The 18,215-nt window shown below is 41.8% G+C and overlaps 1 protein-coding gene across 1 annotated transcript in view; it reads right to left on the minus strand.

Moving 5' to 3' along the window:
* The window catches only part of oca2 (oculocutaneous albinism II), a 61,438-nt gene that overhangs the window by 20,056 nt on the left and 23,167 nt on the right, over positions 1 to 18,215 (minus strand). Inside the window, exons 13-18 of the mRNA XM_080472638.1 lie at positions 16,934 to 17,058; positions 16,353 to 16,491; positions 6,763 to 6,895; positions 4,471 to 4,618; positions 4,101 to 4,158; positions 3,843 to 3,951 (exon numbers count right to left, since the gene is read on the minus strand). Of these exons, the coding sequence (XP_080328764.1) occupies positions 3,843 to 3,951; positions 4,101 to 4,158; positions 4,471 to 4,618; positions 6,763 to 6,895; positions 16,353 to 16,491; positions 16,934 to 17,058 (712 nt within the window). The remainder of the gene's footprint in view (positions 1 to 3,842; positions 3,952 to 4,100; positions 4,159 to 4,470; positions 4,619 to 6,762; positions 6,896 to 16,352; positions 16,492 to 16,933; positions 17,059 to 18,215) is intronic.

Genomic DNA, 18,215 nt, shown 5'->3' on the forward strand with positions numbered 1-18,215 from the left:
CTGGATGGATGGATGGCTGGATGGATGGATGGATGGATGGATGGCTGGATGGATGGATGGATGGATGGATGGCTGGATGGATGGATGGATGGATGGATGGATGGATGGATGGATGGATGGATGGATGGATGGATGGATGGATGGATGTTCTCGTTGTCTCTATAAATTCTACTGGAATCTCCGTGTTCCAACCCAAATGAATGAGAAGAAATATCAGCCAAGTCAAATCTGACATTGAAATTCATCAGTTTGTTTTTGATATTTACAACAAATTCTGCGAGAAATGCAGCAAATAGAATATTGCCTGTATGTGTGACGTCTGGAAGCAATACGGCTGATGTGCAATATTGCAAATCAGCTATTCTGAACTGTGAGAGAATGCCACAGAGGGATTGCCCACAGTATTACTGTATATCCTCAAACCTTTGTGTTGTAAGCAGTACTGGAAGGAGCCGTTTCAAATGAACTCAATAAAAAGTGGCATTTGCAGGTTCTACTATACGTCCACTGATATGATATTGGATTGAAAGAGGAAATAAGATTTACGATTATATCAAAGCTTTGTGATTCCGGTTTCTTGTGGGTGTTTAAAAAAAGTTACAGCGAACATGGAGGATAGCATGTTTCTGTTCTCCACTTGGTTTTGTTTCACTTCAATAAACACCTCAAACTAACACGTGTTACTGAAGATTAGTAGAAAACAATTTGGGATCAATCGACCTGTATAAATAAATCGAAAATACACCTTTATCATAGCCTCTTGGTCTTTTTTTCTGATTCATTCTGCTTTCTATTTACTTTTCACAGCAAATAGCAGTGGATGGGCCTGATGTAGGGTGTTTCTCCAGGTTGGAAAGGGGAGATTTATAAAATCCAGTAAAGCAGGGCTGCCACCTCACAGGCATCTCAAATAAAAGTCACAGTATTACTGCTTGTTTATGACAAAATCTCCCATCATATCCACAAATAAACAAAGAAAGGAGGAAAGAAATGCATAAAAAAACAGTATTTAAGAGAAGTCGTGACAGGACTGATGTATTTAATGTTCACGAAAGAACAGAATAAAGTAAAACTGAAAAAAAAAAAAACATAATAAATAAATAAATGTATTTGTACACTGATCAAGTATGATGCTAAAAAAGGCACTTCTATATTTTGTTCTGTTAAAAACAATTTAAATGTTGGAATTTACCTAAAGTCAAGGTCCCCACTCAGATAATGACGTATGTCCGCCTATAATCTAACTGTTGTTTCTCAAGCTTCATCACAGCGGTAACTAACAATACCATGGACGAACTGGCAGATCAAACGAACAGGTTGAAGTTAAATCGCACCGTGTGAAATTGATTGAATTTTAATGAGACTCAGTGTTTTACACACGAGTGAACGAGCTGGTTGCTACAGACGACCTGGATGCTTTAATGAGACTCATGTTTGGACGGGCGTCTGTCTCTCCACAGGGACAGAAAACACTCCACAGTGGGGTCATTCCCATTTAGTAAATGTCACTGAGAGGTAACCTGAGCAGCTTCTGTAATTAACTGAGCATGTTTGGTGACTGAGCGCCTTGGCAGCGAGCAACCATCTTCACGTAGGGATCGTGTTGGCCTTAATGAGATGCGGGGAAGGTCACTCACCAGAAACATCTCAGACAGAAGTGTGAGGCATTAAAGGTTCAACCCTCAACCCAAACCACATGCTGACCCGGGAACAACACTGTTTATTAGTAAATGACACTTGACATCCGCCTGTATTCATATGTGTTTTGGAAATAGTACTAATGTCATATCAAACATACTGTGGCTTTTATAAATACAGTACAAATGAGTGGTTTTTGACTTTTAAGACCTTTTGTGAAGGTCATGCTCCCTGTTAACCCTTGGTTTGTTCTGGTGTTTTGGTTAATTCTTAGATTAGTTTGTTGGGGATTTGTTTCCTCTGTTGGGTACAGACGTTTGGACCATCAGAGCTCGCCCAATGTCGCTCATTAGTAATGGATTCAGTAACTCTGAGTCATGCTACATGACATATGCTACATGCTAAAGAGTTTTGGGACTTACGTACATCCCAGCGATGCTAAAGACTAAACATGACTAAGGTGTGACTGATACACTCATTGGCAGTGAGTTTGGTCGCTCAGTCTGCAGGCGTAGCGCAGTGCCTAGATAGACGCTACAATAGTTCTTAGTATCATTTCAAAATCCATTTGGCCGATCAGTTTGGCATCTCCGGTAGCCATTTTGTACCATAAAACAAATAGAGTTTGAGTGAAATGTTAACATAAATCTGTTAAGCTGGATAGGAGGTTAAAAGTGAGGGAGGTTTCAAGTCAAACGAAGAAGTGCACAATGGAAGCAACAGAAGCTTTGAGCAACAACATGCTGGACTGAGCTTCCTAATCTGGGAGGGCTGGAATACACATCCCTGGAGTGGCAGAGGTAGAATAGATAAATCTAATCCAGGGTTCATTTGGAGACTCCGTACAGACAGGCAGAGCTGAGATCTGCAGGCACAGCAGGCGAACTGAGCTCCACCTCAAAAACCTCGACCGAAAGACCCACCGAGACTTATTAATGTCAGCTTCCAATGATTCATGGTCATGAAAAATAAATCTTGGGAAAACGTTTCTGTGCCTCGTTCTATCACTTAATTTGAACGTAATATTTCCAGATCGACAGATTACCAGGATTAGAAAGGGAAATTAAAAAGTCCCCCAAACAGGCAGAGAAACGGAGGCCGGACAAAATGTACTCTCAGAATATATTAAAACATTGGAACACAGAGTTCACTGGCTCCCTCCTGAGAATCAAGCCAGATGGGGAGACGTCGCTGTGAATCTGATCAATAAACCTCAGCTGACAGGAAACAATGAACGGCAATGCACATTCAAATTTTAAAATACAAACTCAGAAAGAAGAATAACTTTGCACTGATTTTTACTGCAATCTTGACAACTTTCCTGCTGACAGGGAGTCACAGTGTGCAAATATCACACCTTGAAAATCAAAACCTTACAATCAGAGATTAGATCCTATGACTGACTAGAAACCATCATGAGGTGAAAAATTTATCCTCTGGTAATAAACCAGGTGCAGGTTCAGACTGTTATTTCCTTTTTCCAGGCTGAAATGAATTCAAGGAGTTTTAAAGTGAAATGCGTATATTTCCAAAGAGAGGGCAGGAATCTGAGTCGTCTCATGGTGTCAGTCAATTCAGCAAAAAAAACATTAATTGTGTTCAATGCAGAAAACAAACAAACAAAGAAAAATCTGTAAAAATGACAGAACGTCAGCCTCGGATCGGCCTGTACATTTTATAACTGTTGGTGTCCAAAACCAGAAGGGAAGTGTATTTAATTGATTTGCGTGGCTTTTAAAAAAAAAGAAGAAAAAAAAAAGGTTGTGATGACAAACACACGCTCACTATTTCTGTTAAAAGGGTCAAATGTGATGTTTCTTTAAATATACTCTCATGTAGGTCAAAGATATACAATCTGAGGGTCCTAACATGTAAACTAAATCTGCAATATATTTTTCACGGGACAAAATAAACCTTCACTGGGTTAAAAGCAGGAAATCCATATCGCAATGCTGCGTGAGACCCGTTTTCACATTTCTGTGAAGCTGTGGCACAGAAATAGATGTCATGAAGTTGGGTCTAAATGCAGCTCATCGGCTTCCCATGTATGTAATTTATTAGCCGCATCTGCTGGTCGGTTTTTCTATTTGCTCTCATTGAAATTGTAACGACAGGGGAAGCAATGTTTTATAATTACAGGACAAAAGCCAACACCGCCCCATGGAGCCTGTGGAAGTGATGAAGGAAGGAGACGCCTCACTTACCCAGTTCAAGATGAATGCTGGGGACAAAGGAGTTGAGGAAGAATATGAAGATCACAATGGTCAGTACGGAGACACACTTCACCAGCAGCACCTTGTCAGTTATTCTGTGCTATGGGGGGAAAATTAGAAAGAAATATTCTTGTGAATGGAGGGCGAAGAGATTTCATAACTCGACTTGCAGCGTTTGTCTTAAGTGAACTTTAAAAACCTCATTGCTGAGATGCACAGTGGAGTAACGTGTGAAGTATGAAAGCTTACCTTCTTTTGCAATTCTTGAATGTTTTGCTCCCAGTTCTTGTCTTCCTGGGATATTTGTCTGTGGCACACAGCATCAGAGAAATCTCACATTAGTGTCATTTCTTTGTGGGTCAATAGACAACAAGCAGCGGGTCCTTTCAGCTCATTAGTGTTTGTCATTTTGACTCGTGGCAAAGAAGGGCGTACAACAGTTCTGGCCATATATGGTTCACACATCTTCCTTATTTAAAAACAATAAAATGGCCACAATTAGCAGTTTTGAAATATAACTATAGCTCATGCTACATCAGATTTATCCGATGTCAAGTCAATTCCTCTCAGTGTGACATAGTCATTTAGGAAGCCTTGTTTTCAGTGTGTTTCTATCAACCTTTGGAAAGTTTTCATCATCTTGCGAAGCAGACTTTCAAGGTTCAGGACTTTTTGCATCAGAAGGCATTTGACGGCCGTCTCTTCTCGACTTGCTGGGTTAATGCGCTGCGCTGTTTGCCTCCAGACCAGGATCTCGTGCTTCAGTTCTGGAAGAAGGGGCAAACAAAATGAACATCGCCACCATCTAATTTGGCTGTAGATTACTCACACAAACCACAGTGATGAAGGTCAGTATATTGGCATGGACTTGCTTGGGGGTATCTCCATTGGTAGCAGCTGATGTTAGGGGTTTAAATGCTGTGTGAGCTCCTATAGAAGGACAATTGCAGCCATATGATGGACAGATCAACTGCTAAGTTATACAGAACTACAGCCTGAGGGAGCTGGACTCTTGTGTCGATATCAGTAGGTGCCATCTTTCTTCAGGAAGGTTGCTTGGTCACCTTAATAGGATCTAACTAGCAGTGGGAGTTAAAAAAACAACAAAAAAAAACTGCACTCCTGGAAGCAAATCGGCACAACTGGCAGCCATGATGGGCGTATAGAGCTGATTCAGTCGCATACTTTACATGACAGTTCAAGCTGGCGGGTGCAGCTCCACAGGGTGGGATTTACAGCTACGCTATCAGACCTGCATTGATCGGTCACCACACTGATCAACACTGGCTTCCCTCACTGCGCCTGCGGCTCTGTGTGACGGTTTAGCTCCAAACCTTCCCCACTTCTCAATGGCAGCAGTGTGGCGCCCAGTGAAGCTGGATGGTTTTCATCCTAATGATCCCCTGCTGGCTGTAGTCTCGGAGGGGGGACACTGTTTTATTTCAGCTGACCACCAACAGGATATGACTGCATTTCCAGACATCCCCCGTTTTATTAGTTGCTCTCATTATCTGAGCCCCCAGTTGTAGGAACATTTACAGTAGCACAGCACAAACTCTGAGACGAGGGATGTCATCATTCCCCTATATCAAACACCTGTCTTTTCTACTGCAGGATAACATAACATAGATTTATTTATAAAAACTACAGTATGCCAGATTATCTGAACAGTTTGTGTAACAGCAGAATGAGAAAAGCTAGGACTCCCGTGTTGTTCTCTGGATTAATGAATTTGTCTCTTTTTCACTGCCAACTAGTCTGAGCTGCTGAAACTCAGGCTACCGGGGTTTTCTCTTCTGATCCGTGTGGTGCCTGGGTGTCTCAGGAGACACTCAAGGAAGGTCTGCTGGGTCACAGAGGTAAAAACACTCCCACAACAGCTAATGATGTCAGTGGCATGATGAGCATTGTCGTCTAACAAATGTTAAACCCTTGAAAAACACTAACACAGCCTTTTAACCTTGTTAGTACAAGGGCTCCTGACAGTCCCAGTGACATAAAGTACATTTTTAAAGGTTTGGGGACTAAGATGTTTTGACAGAAAAGATAGTACTTATAAATAAGCTAAAAAAAAATTAGTTGCTTGATTGTGAAGGGGAAGTGTGGAAAAACCATCATAGTGATAGTTACACTTTATTTATTCTTGGTACTGCACACATTACACATTAGCTTTAGTGAAAATGCTAATCAGTGCGACACTATTTTCCTGAAAACAGTCCACCATACTTCCTCACAGAGGACAAAAGCTAAATCAAGCTTTAAAGGTGACCTAATTTATCACACCTCGATGAAAATCACCAAATTACTGACGTTAATCCCATCGTCCATCCATCTTCTACTGGCTGCACGTGAGTTTGGATCACAGAGAGATCGAGCCCATCACATGCTGACTCATTCAAGAATATTTAAACTTATTAACAAAGGTGAGTACATCAAATAAATTACTTGTAAAAAGTACTCGGGGTGAAAAAAGCCTCCCATGCAGCTCAAATTAAAGCAGTCTCTCTCCGATTGTATATCTGTGCACTTTGACACCAACAGTTCTGAAAGCCAACTTTAATAGTTGGCTTATATACAAACTATTTGAAGATGCTTGTCCTCACAGGGAAAGACACATTTTTCAGATCATTCTAAGATCTCTGTAATATTTCTGTGAAACTCAAAGCATGCATATCCTCTCGTTTGAAGCGCTTTGTAAAAGTATGTGTGTGTATTATTATTATCATTATTATTATTATTATTATCATTATTATTATTATTATTATTATTATTATTATTATTATTATTGTAATGAAATTTCAAATAAGATGAAGTGTGGTCCAAACATTTTAGAAGCAAATCCAGAATTTTCTTGCTCTTAAACGTGCATCACATCACCTTCAGACAATTTATGTGTAACTGAGACACTCACCAACTATTTCTATGGACTCTTTGTTGTAAAGTTTTTTGTTCCAGTAAAGCATCCGCAGGAAGGGGAATGAGGTGAAGAGGACGAGGCATATTCCCAGGAACATGTATCCTGTGAAACTGGCAAAGTCAATCCCCTGTAAGAAGCATAATGAGACTCTGTTAGACAAACACTTGGCGCTCTGGTTCCTCTTCACTTGCGACAAGCTGGGCCTGGCCGTCATTTACCATGAGAACAAAGAGAGGCAGCTGCGTGCATCAGAGGTGATCTCTGTAGCAGCGACACAAAGTGAGACAGCCACGTGCTCTTCTGAGCAACTAATCCAATGAGACTGAAGCCTCACTGCTGCTTGTATAAGACACAGGACAGAAACAATCACAGAAGCAGGAGCATTTAACCTCAAACCTGTGGAGGACTGTAGTACAGTGATTTCAGTAATTACATTTCTGTACATTTCTTAGATAATAGAGGTCTTGTGCTGAGCATCGTACCATTAAATTGTATTAAAGGCTATAAACGCTCATGTTTAAAGGCTGTCTGGAGGGGGGGGGGGGAGAATTAGATTATTACACACAAGGGAGTTTTGATAATAGCATCTTCGAGGAGATTCTTTTTTTCTAATTCATCAAATTCCAATTTTGGCACAGAGCGCATCAACCTTTCAGCCACATCATTAAAACCACTGACAGGTGAAGTGAATTACATTGATTTTCTTGCGACAGTGGCACCTCTCAAGTAGCAGGACGCATCAAGCAGCACGTGAACAGTCAGTTCATGAAGATGATGAGTCAAAGAAGTGAAAGTGGGCGGAACTCTGAGCATATCTAAAACAGCAGGTCGTCAAAGCACGGCAAACGAAAGTAATCCAGGGACAGAATTAAATCCATATTCTTGATTCATCGACTCGGAGGACAAAGGCAGGCTTCTGTGGTCCGAACCAATACAAGACTGAAAACCTTGACACTGAAGACTAAACATCGATCACTTTCCACGACTAAAAGAGACCAAAGAACAGAGCAGGAAGAGAGCACACATTACAGCCTTGGTAATGTCTCTGTATGGAATAGATTTTTGGATTATTATATCAGTCAATCTCTCAGTGGGCTTCATCCCACCTGTTTATCGGGCTTGCTCTTATCATATCATCCTTCTGAAGCCCTGAGACTTTCAGGTAGTGGTCTTTCACTTCTCCGGAAAGTTAGAAGAAGAGTCCTCGGTAAGACATCTTTTGTTTTAACAAAAGACCCACAGAAAAAGAAAGAAAAAGGAGTGCCATGTAAATAAAGATAGACTGACAGATAGAATCGCCTGAAGGGAAACTCAGACATGGAGCAATAAAATAATATGGTTTGATGTGATGAATGAAACTTTCTGCTGATTGATGTGGACCGTCCAGTGCAGTATTTACCTAAAGGGAAGAGATGGCAGCAGAATGAACAAAGTGAAAAATGAATCTCAACACTAACTGTGATGACCTGGAAAAAGTTCTGCCAGACAAACTTGGTTTTCGTGTTAAACGTGAGGACATTTATAGAAGTGGAGCTGAAGATTACAGCCCGGTGGTGGAGTGCTTACCACTCACAATGAGGTGATTTGAATTTCCTGAATTAGTTACCTCATTAAATTCTATTCATTAAGTGAGTGTATGTGTAGCTATGTTGTATGTTGAGACAGTAAAATGGGCTGAATAAAGTCCTTTTTTCACTTGATGATAATATATATTTGTCTGACTTTCCCCACTATATACATGACCAAAACCAACTGATAACCACAAGTTCAGTTCAACGTCATCAAAATCAGATTTTTGTAACGTCAGTCCTTAAAGAGTGCAGCTGACGCTAGCGAGAAGCATGACTGTTTTCCAGTTTGAGAAAGATGACGTGACGATCTGTCGCTCAGGAAATGCAACCATGATGGCGAAATACTGTGAAAGTGATTGACCAGACCAGAGGAAGTTCTTGACACCGTGTTGGAGCCTGGACAGCGTCACAGGCGTGGTAAACTCTGTGCCTGGCATGGCAGTGTTGATTTCCCGGCACAAAGTACAGCCGCATAGTGTTGTGCAGGTTGTTGTTTATGACGTGGCTGATCAGTGAGTGAAAGATTTGCTAAGATCATTTTAGAAATGTAACCTTGCATGACAACGTCTTCATCATAACCTCTCTACTCTCTATGTTGACGTTAAACTCTGATGTTGCAGTCAGGAGGACTGAGTTCCTTCTCCAGAAAATAGGAGTTCAGTGTAATGGTAACTGTTGACAAGTGGTTTGGTTAGTGAACATTTAGCGCCAGTTTTTCTGTACTTTTCTATATTTGGGTTATGCGAGGCAACTTTGAGTTCACAAAAAAAGCATCGAAAAAGTTCAATGGATTCTCATTATTATCATCACATGGAACAAGACAGAAAGAAACAGTAGAGGCAACAATAGAGTTAAGAAGCAGGGAGCTCTGGGATATTTCAGTATTTGTAACAGCATCAGCAATCCCATCAAAATAATCAACGTGGTTTTGCCAGAAGCAACTGTGTCACAGTGATATTATGAAATGTTATTTTTCAACACATTTGTTTTTCTAGATGCTCGATACCAGGGAGTAAGATTTAGAGCTGCCGTGTGTTTGCAGCTGTAAATATATCCCTGTTTGCGTCAATAATCTATGACCCCCATGTTTCCACTGTCCAGTGCCAATGTAAACAGTTCTGTTTAGAAGGGAGTCGTTTGGCACAGTCCGTCTTTCAGTGAAAAAGACCAAAAAGCAGGGGGACATTTTTTGCATGCACCACGCTCCTTTCCTTCCTAACAAATCAAAAACAAGGGCACTGTGACGACGGGCAGGAACACCCAGACACACACTTGTGCTGTTCTTCCTGAGTTTCTTCCCTGGAAATCCCTTCGACACCAAACGAGCAAACCAAGCTGTGCTTATCAGAGGCCAGACATGAGAGAGTGAGCGGCGTCGCGGCCATGTCCCCCATGGCTTCGTCACCGGGGGAAACAGAGCCAGGACAAACCGGACAGCGGGGCCGCAGGAGCCTGGTGTGGCAGCAGCTACTGTACACCAGAGGAGACTGCAAAGGCTAAAATGTCACTCGCACTGAGCAGATGCCACATCAAGCAGTTGGTAAAATGTCATGTCTTCTAGCGATGTAGCATTATGGCCCTCTGAGTATACGAAGAGTGAAGGTTAGGAGAAGAGCCTACAAGTCATTGCCCTTTTCAGACAGCCACAGACTGCTCAGATTAACTCTGGGAAAAAAAAATGCTCCTATTGCTGTTCCACTGATGTCACAGTACAAGCAGAAGAAGGCCACTTATCTTCAGATAGTTTTCAAAATGAGCATGTGGTCAAAAATACACCAAGTAAAAACTGTGTCATCGACAGTGTTGCCAGATTGGGCGGTTTTCCACCCAATTGGGCTATTTTTGTTTACATCAGGTGGGGAAAAAATACATTGGGCTGGTGATTAGAATTTGGGCTGCTTTTGTCCACATTTGGCGAGTTTTTAATATTGTGAAAGCAGCTCTCTCTCTCTCTCTCTCTCTCTCTCTCTCTCTCTCTCTCTCTCTCTCTAATAAATAAATAAATAGCCTAAATAAAGAAATTATTGAGTATAGCTTAAATGATTTGATTCATCCATGTATTCGCCAGCTGTTCTGGCTTCCTGTGACAGTAAATAGTTCAAGTTCTCAGCATTGTTGAAGTTAATGGAAAGACGCTGACTCTGCGTAAAGGGAAGATGATGTTTATGTCACATTAGTTTATTTGCACTGGGACTGATTCTGGTAACTGCAGCCCACTTATTCTATTGCATTTGCTCGCTGAATCAAAAACTCAGTCAGCTGCTGTGCGGCCAGGTCGTTGTGCATCTTTCAGCACCACAGGTGTGGAAAGCAGCGAGGAGAAGAAAAGGAGAGAAGGGAGGGAGGGAGGGAGGGAGGGAGAGAGGGAGGGAGGGAGGGAAGGAGATGGGCTCTGTATGTGCTTAATTTAGTTTGGTTTTAAATTGTTTTGCATGTAGTCCTCAGACAGGTAATTTGTGTTGTAAATAACCAAATATACGAGGCCTACATGGCTTAAAAGTGCACATTTTTACGTGCAGTTGGCCTTATTACTAATCAGGGCCCGGTGCTCGGATGCCAGAGGTTCATTTTGCAGTTTGTGTAGGTTGATTTACTGCGCTTCTTCTTGGTTGAAATTTGGAAAAACCCATCTATCATTTAAATGTGGTTATTTGATGCAGATATGACGCTCTGGGTGTGTTTTCTTTTGCATGTGTTATGATTTTGCGGGTTTGCACGGCTGTCTGGCAACTTTGTGGTTTGGGCTGGTTTTTATTGGTTCTAAGACGTGATTGGGCTGAAAACTGTCAATCTGATCTGGCAACACTGGTCATCGATCACCTGCTGGTCATCGATCACCTGCTGGTCATCGATCACCTGCTGGTCAGCAACGTGTGAAGCAGAAATGGCACTTGTGTCGAACAGCAGCAATGAGATCGAGACATTTCTAAAAAAGGTTTATCACTGCAGTGTGCATGGTGTGTGAGGAAGATGAGTATCCACTCCCCATGTGAGGAAGATGAGCATCCACTCCCCATGTGAGGAAGATGAGCATCCAATCCCTTTCTTATAAGCGATTTTAAATAAAAGAGATCAAAATTCATCTGTCCCTTTGTGAATAGCAGTACCATGACAGACCAAACTTTGATTTAGATAAATAAATCTAAGCACAGGGAGACGTGTGTTGGATTAATGCACAGTCACAAAGCCATGAGAGACAGTTCACTTCAGCTTAAACCGCTGAACCAGATGATGGTTGGATTCACTGTATGTAAAGTTCTTGGCTATGGGCCAGACTTCAGTAAACAAAGATGACAAATGATTCGTAGAGGAGGATGGCAGAAACTACAATAAAACATCCGATACATGCAGACCGAAACTTTATTGTAACCCACGTTTTGGACCTTATCAAATACAACTGATTTCTTTTAGTCTGCTAATAAATAATTACATCAAGACTCCTTTTTTTGCTCCTAAAATGATCAATGAATATTGCACTGCTAAATTAAATCCTTTTATATTAACCATGTATTTTATATATCTTCAAAACCCCAGCAGCCAAGAGTTAGGAACGCAATAGACTTACACTAAAACTTTTGCATTGAGGAATTAAATTAATTAGTAGTAATAAGCTTTGTTATCACAAATATCTGAAGCAAGAGGTGATATGTGCCATTCATTGATGAGGTTGATATAATCTATATACATTTATATAATCTATGTACATTTATATAATCTATATACATTTATATAATCTATATACATTTGTATAATTTATGTATCCTCACACATTTTGCCATCAGGAGTGACACTTTCTCCTCCACAGGTTTAATTTGAGTTCTTACCCTGAACACCTGGTCTCCAGCTGTATATTTCACCGTACTCACAGAGGACTACAGCTTCAGCAACGGAAGAGAAGAAGTAAGGGATATAGTAGTTGCGTCGCCCCGCAGTACAAACTCTACATACAATCGGTCGCATAGCGTTTATATGTCAAGCGTTCAGAAAGACTCAGACGAGAGCAATAGACTGCAGTGCTTCTGAAAATTAAGAAAAAAAAATTCAATCTTTTTTTTCCAGTTGTGACATTTTTATTTTCAATGATTTATGATGTTGTGGCAAAAATCAAAATTTGTTTCACTGCAACTCCATTTATCACATGCACATGCCGTGTAAATAAGGGTCACCTCTCATGACTGTATAAATACGTGGGGAGGTTGCACTGCACAGAGATTACAAAATCTACAACTCAACAAACACAGATGATTAAATTTACCCAGAAGACCGACTCCTAAAATACAGGCAAACGTCTGTATGTACACTGGTAATACTACATTAGGTAGGATATGCCCTAGATTGCATGACGCACTTAAATACAAAGGCTTACACATAAAAATGATCAGTGTCACTTCCTGTAATTTATTTCCTTGATGGACACGTACGCCTTTATTTCCACAGGAAACTTCATTTAATTTATTTTTTTTTAAAGCGTCACAAATAACGGGCATTATAATTTCCTGTACATTGTTGAGAGGCTGACATTGCAGCACTTTGCTCACGCACTTATGTCTCATTTGAAGAAAAACAACCTCAAGAAAGGAGATGGAAGAATTATCCGCTCAAATGCCATGTGTACCGGTTCTGCCTGGCGGCTCAACATAATGTTGTGTTTCCTCAATGAAATCACTCCAGCAGGGACTGACGTAGAATCATGTTCCGCCCAGCTTCCTTTGTACGTATATCTGTACTCAGCTAGACTTAAAAAAATTCAGAGATCAAACAACTAATGCTATAGTACTCATTATAATTCATATATTGCTCGAGATATAGAAATATACAAATATGTTTTATTGACATTTGAGGAAGTCTCTCTAATTCACAACATTCCAACAAAGCATTTCTTTATATATCTCCAAACGAGGAGTTCCATATCTTCCTCACAGGATCAATCCTTACCAATTCCTGCTTTCTTCCCTAGAAGAAATGTTTACAAATAAATACTGTAATAAAAACGGACTGATCTCATTCATGTACGTTTGGCTTGCATCTGGTTTTAAAGAAACCTCGACATCCAAGATGGAAGAATGAAGGACAGATTTAATAGGAATATTTCAAATGACAATGGAATACAGCCTGTGAGGACTTCCAGACACAAACAGTTAATACGAATTTAAAATGACAACAATACAGGCGGTAAACATAGTTTAAGTGTCGGCTCAGGATTAGTATGTGGATCTCAGAATGTCGGGGACAATCAAAGCTTCTCTAGATCTTGAGAATCATTTTCTATATCTTACACATTTTCTGCAGTCAAATCTCCCTTTTCTCCTGTTTCCTCTGGAGCTCCTTTGAAATCTATTTTCTCAATTTCTACACCGCTCCAAACAGTGACGATATGAGCAAAATAAACAGAAATTCTCAAGGTGAATTCAACAACAACAATAATAAGCCATGCAGCTGTCAGTACTATTCTCATTTGTCACCTTCTATCTCTCGGACCTGCCGGTCCAGTAGAGTCGGCCCTCAACCTCTGACTCCAGCGACAGGAGAACCCTGGAGGTGCAGATGCCTGACTTCACTGAGCTCAACAACGTCTGGTCTTCTTCACTGGATGAGACGAGCCCGCCGCTGCGACCCAGCCACACCACTTTCTACAGAGGCTCCATGGAGAGCGCCTCACTCTGGTTTGGGCTCTGAGGCCTCAGAACAGATCCCAGTTCGCTGCCACCTATCCTGGGCAGGAAGCCCAAACGCCATCTGACCAGAGCCCAGAGCCCAGAGCCCAGACGTCGTCTGACCAGAGCCCAGACGCTGTCTGACCAGAGCCCAGAGGCCGTCTGACCAGAGCCCAGAGCCCAGACGTCGTCTGACCAGAGCCCAGACGCTGTCTGACCAGAGCCCAGAGCCCAGAGCCCAGAGCCCAGAGCCCAGAGCCCAGAGCCCAGACGCCGTCTGACCAGAGCCCAGACGCTGTCTGACCAGAGCCCAGAGCCCAGAGCCCAGACGCCGTCTGACCAGAGCCCAGACGCCGTCTGACCAGAGCCCAGACGCTGTCTGACCAGAGCCCAGAGCCCAGAGCCCAGAGCCCAGAGCCCAGACGCTGTCTGACCAGAGCCCAGAGCCCAGAGCCCAGAGCCCAGAGCCCAGAGCCCAGAGCCCAGACGCCGTCTGACCAGAGCCCAGACGCTGTCTGACCAGAGCCCAGAGGCCGTCTGACCAGAGCCCAGAGCCCAGACGTCGTCTGACCAGAGCCCAGACGCTGTCTGACCAGAGCCCAGAGCCCAGAGCCCAGAGCCCAGAGCCCAGAGCCCAGAGCCCAGAGCCCAGAGCCCAGACGCCGTCTGACCAGAGCCCAGACGCTGTCTGACCAGAGCCCAGACGCTGTCTGACCAGAGCCCAGAGCCCAGAGCCCAGAGCCCAGAGCCCAGAGCCCAGACGCCGTCTGACCAGAGCCCAGACGCCGTCTGACCAGAGCCCAGACGCCGTCTGACCAGAGCCCAGACGCTGTCTGACCAGAGCCCAGAGCCCAGACGCCGTCTGACCAGAGCCCAGACGCCGTCTGACCAGAGCCACACCAACATCACGGACTGTTCTCTCTGTGCAACGACATACAGGTTCTGTCAAAATGTTTCCCTGCAAGCCGTCATCACTAAACTACACCTCTCATCTCAAAGCTATTCAATAATCCGATACTACAACATTTTACTTTGAGTCCTGTTACACTGCAGTACTTATATATAAAACTACTGTGTACTATTAGTCAATGTCTTTAGACTTTTGCTCTGAAGTTGAAGCATCTTGTGTAGTTTTTTGTCCTGCAGTGGAAAAGAGTTGTTGTTTGAAGTGTAGAGTGATGCCAGCAACACATTAATTAGTACTGCGTTATTCTCATATGATCACTTTTTTCATTAACGAGTACTCTAACGCGTTACTATTTCAACCAGTAATCAGATTAAAGTTAGTTCTCCAAGTCACTGTGTGTTACTGCTGTAGCGTCCAGCAGGACCAGTTTCTTGTCTTCAAAGCCTCTTTATTATTAAACAGAACCGGCCGCTCCTTCCTCCAAATGGACACACACACACACACACACACACACACACACACACACGCTCACCTGACCCGCCACCTTCTCCACTCTCAGCCAATCAGAGGCCACCTCACTCTAACAGTGAGTTCAGGTGACGCAAAAGAATCGGAACAACAAACATCATCAATAAACCTTAACATTGCGTCAAGAACACAACAGCAGAGATGTTACTCTATTTTATGTAATTTTCCTGAGTAAACAGATATATTAGCAGGAAGCCCCGCCCCCCTTTTTTTCAATCAATCAATCAATACAAGACATTATATGTCCCTGGGGGGGTAATTAAAAGGTTGTATAGAGCAGGCAGTGCAAAGAAATAAATAGATAAATAATGCAACAACAGACTACAACTACATCACCTGGTAAATAAATATCAGTAATAGTAAAAATGTGATAATAAAAGCATGAGTCAGATATAAATACAATAAAGAATGAAGGTTAAAGGTTAAATATGTTTCAGCAGGAGGTCAGGCAGGGATCAGAACTGAGTTTTTGGTAAAACCGGTTGTCTATGTTGAGACGATGGGGGGTGTCGGCAGCTTCTGAAAGTAACTAAAACAGTAACTTCTAATCTAACTTAGTTACTTTAAAAATAAGTAATCAGCAAAGTAACTTTTAAAATGAGTAACTAGTAATCAGTAATCGATTACTAAGTGTCTTATTCTGTTGGAAAAATATAAGAGACTATTTAGGATTATCAAACGAGAGAAGAGACAATCTAATCACTAGAGATTGGTCATGACGGAATTTTCATCTGGCGCCTCAGTGATATTTGGAACAAATAAATTTCCACGCTCACCTGCCAGTATCACATCATCTGTTCGGATGGATACGACAATCTGCGCTCCACTCTGTGGAATCGTGTGTTTCGTGTGTCCCGTTACACGGAGCTGAGCTGTCCTGGTGTATTAGTGTATGTTTCAGCAGAGAGCTGTGAAGGTGCCTACCTCTTTGCGCAGGGCTTGATTCGACACAATAATCACGTTGGGTGGGTCTCCGACAGCTGTGGCGGCGCCTCCGATGTTGGTGAAGATTACTTCTGCAATCAGGACATGTCTGGGGTCCAGATTAAGCACCTCACACAGCCTGGGAGATCAGAGAGGAGCGGAAAAGCCCATTAGCAGCGATTAGATTGCAATAGGTCAAAGAAAGAAATATAGATTTATTCATTTATTCATTTAATATTTGTCTTTTTTGAAGATGTTGTAAGATAAAAGGAGGTGGTCCTTCAACAAATTTTCTCTTCAGGACATTCATGCTGCTCTTGCTCTGGTAAAGAAACATGAAATGATCTGTTAATCAGAGAACATGATTATAGTCTGTTTGTCTGACTGTCGAAATGTGTTGCTGACATTAAATTAAAAATGTTTACCTTTCAAATATAAAACCATTGGAGTTTTAGTGGTTGACATGCTGTCTTTCTATGATGTAAGATTCAATAATGAGGAGAACGTAAAATGGTTTTAAATGACATTTCCCACAGGACGTACAATCAGTAAGATTTCCACAGTCCGTCCCTGTTCTGTACCTTATTGTAACGGGTGTGAAAAGCATCATGGTGGTCACATTGTCCAGGAAGGCCGACAAAATGGCAGCGATGAGACAGAGGATGATGATCATGGGCCAAACTCTTCCTCTAGATAACTGGTAAGCCTGCAAAAGTAAAAAAAAAAAAAAAACATGAACTCGGTCATCAAAACTACAGTAGTAATCACAGAGAGGATGGAGGACTCGTACACATGAGGTGTCTCAAGCTTTTAAAGCCTCGTGATACAACCAACGTCACTGGGATGTTAAATTCTGTAAAGTACTGGAGCTGCACCATGTTACACTGAACTCAAAGTTAATAAAACAGGAATATAGATAATAATTCTAAAGCAATAGCACGATCTAAAGTGCTGATGGAGACGTCTTACCCCGTCACTCTTCTTTGTTTCCTCTTTTTCGTGTTACACTACTTGTCTCAGAGGCTATTTTACTTTGGACCGCCTGCTCACACTTGATGTTCACTTGGCCTTCATGACCTCACTTTTGTTTTCAGTGTCAAACAGCATCAATACCAACAGCCAATGTTCAGGATTAAAGCAGCAGTGATCATTCACACCCATTAGTTTTCCTGCAGTTGATCAGAAAAGACAGGATTCATTCAATATAAGCTGTTGCAGCTGAACAGTGTTGAACCAACTATCTACTCACCACCGTAGTATTATTAGCAGTATGTGGCCAACCGTTCCTGTAAGACTGTGTACACAACCAACATTTTACTAAATCAGTTTGATGATAAAGTTTAAGGATTTGCTGCATTTTGACTTCGAGCTTTGATTTTATTTTCTAGCTTTTATTTTCCCTCCTAAATGATTGAATAATTTAATCATATGAAGACTAAATCAAATACTGAATATGAACTATCGCACCAATAGCATGACTCAAAAGAGGGGAAACGTTCTGTTTCTTTCCCCCCAATCTTTGTGTTTTTATATCTTATGATTTGTCTCTGTGATGTTTTTCCTGATTTTCTTTGGGTTGACAGGTTTGGATCGGCGTCACTAATGTTAAATAAAAGACCCGTCAGATAAAACAGCAGGATCATTTTAACATCTGATTCCTTCTTTGGTTACGAAGGTTTAACTGGCTTTTGTGTTCAGTCATGCCAATGCAGTGAATAATGTTTGTTTCTATGGCGATGCAGTCGAGGGGAATAAGGACACAACCATCAGTGTTATTATTCAGCCCAGTGATGTCATGTTTCTCTTGACTCCTGACTCTTCTAATGCTATGTACTGCACTGAATTTAAAATCATGCACTTCCA

This window comes from Lipophrys pholis, assembly GCF_963383615.2.
Source record: "Lipophrys pholis genome assembly, chromosome: 10".
In the NCBI taxonomy this organism is placed as follows: Eukaryota; Metazoa; Chordata; class Actinopteri; order Blenniiformes; family Blenniidae; genus Lipophrys; species Lipophrys pholis.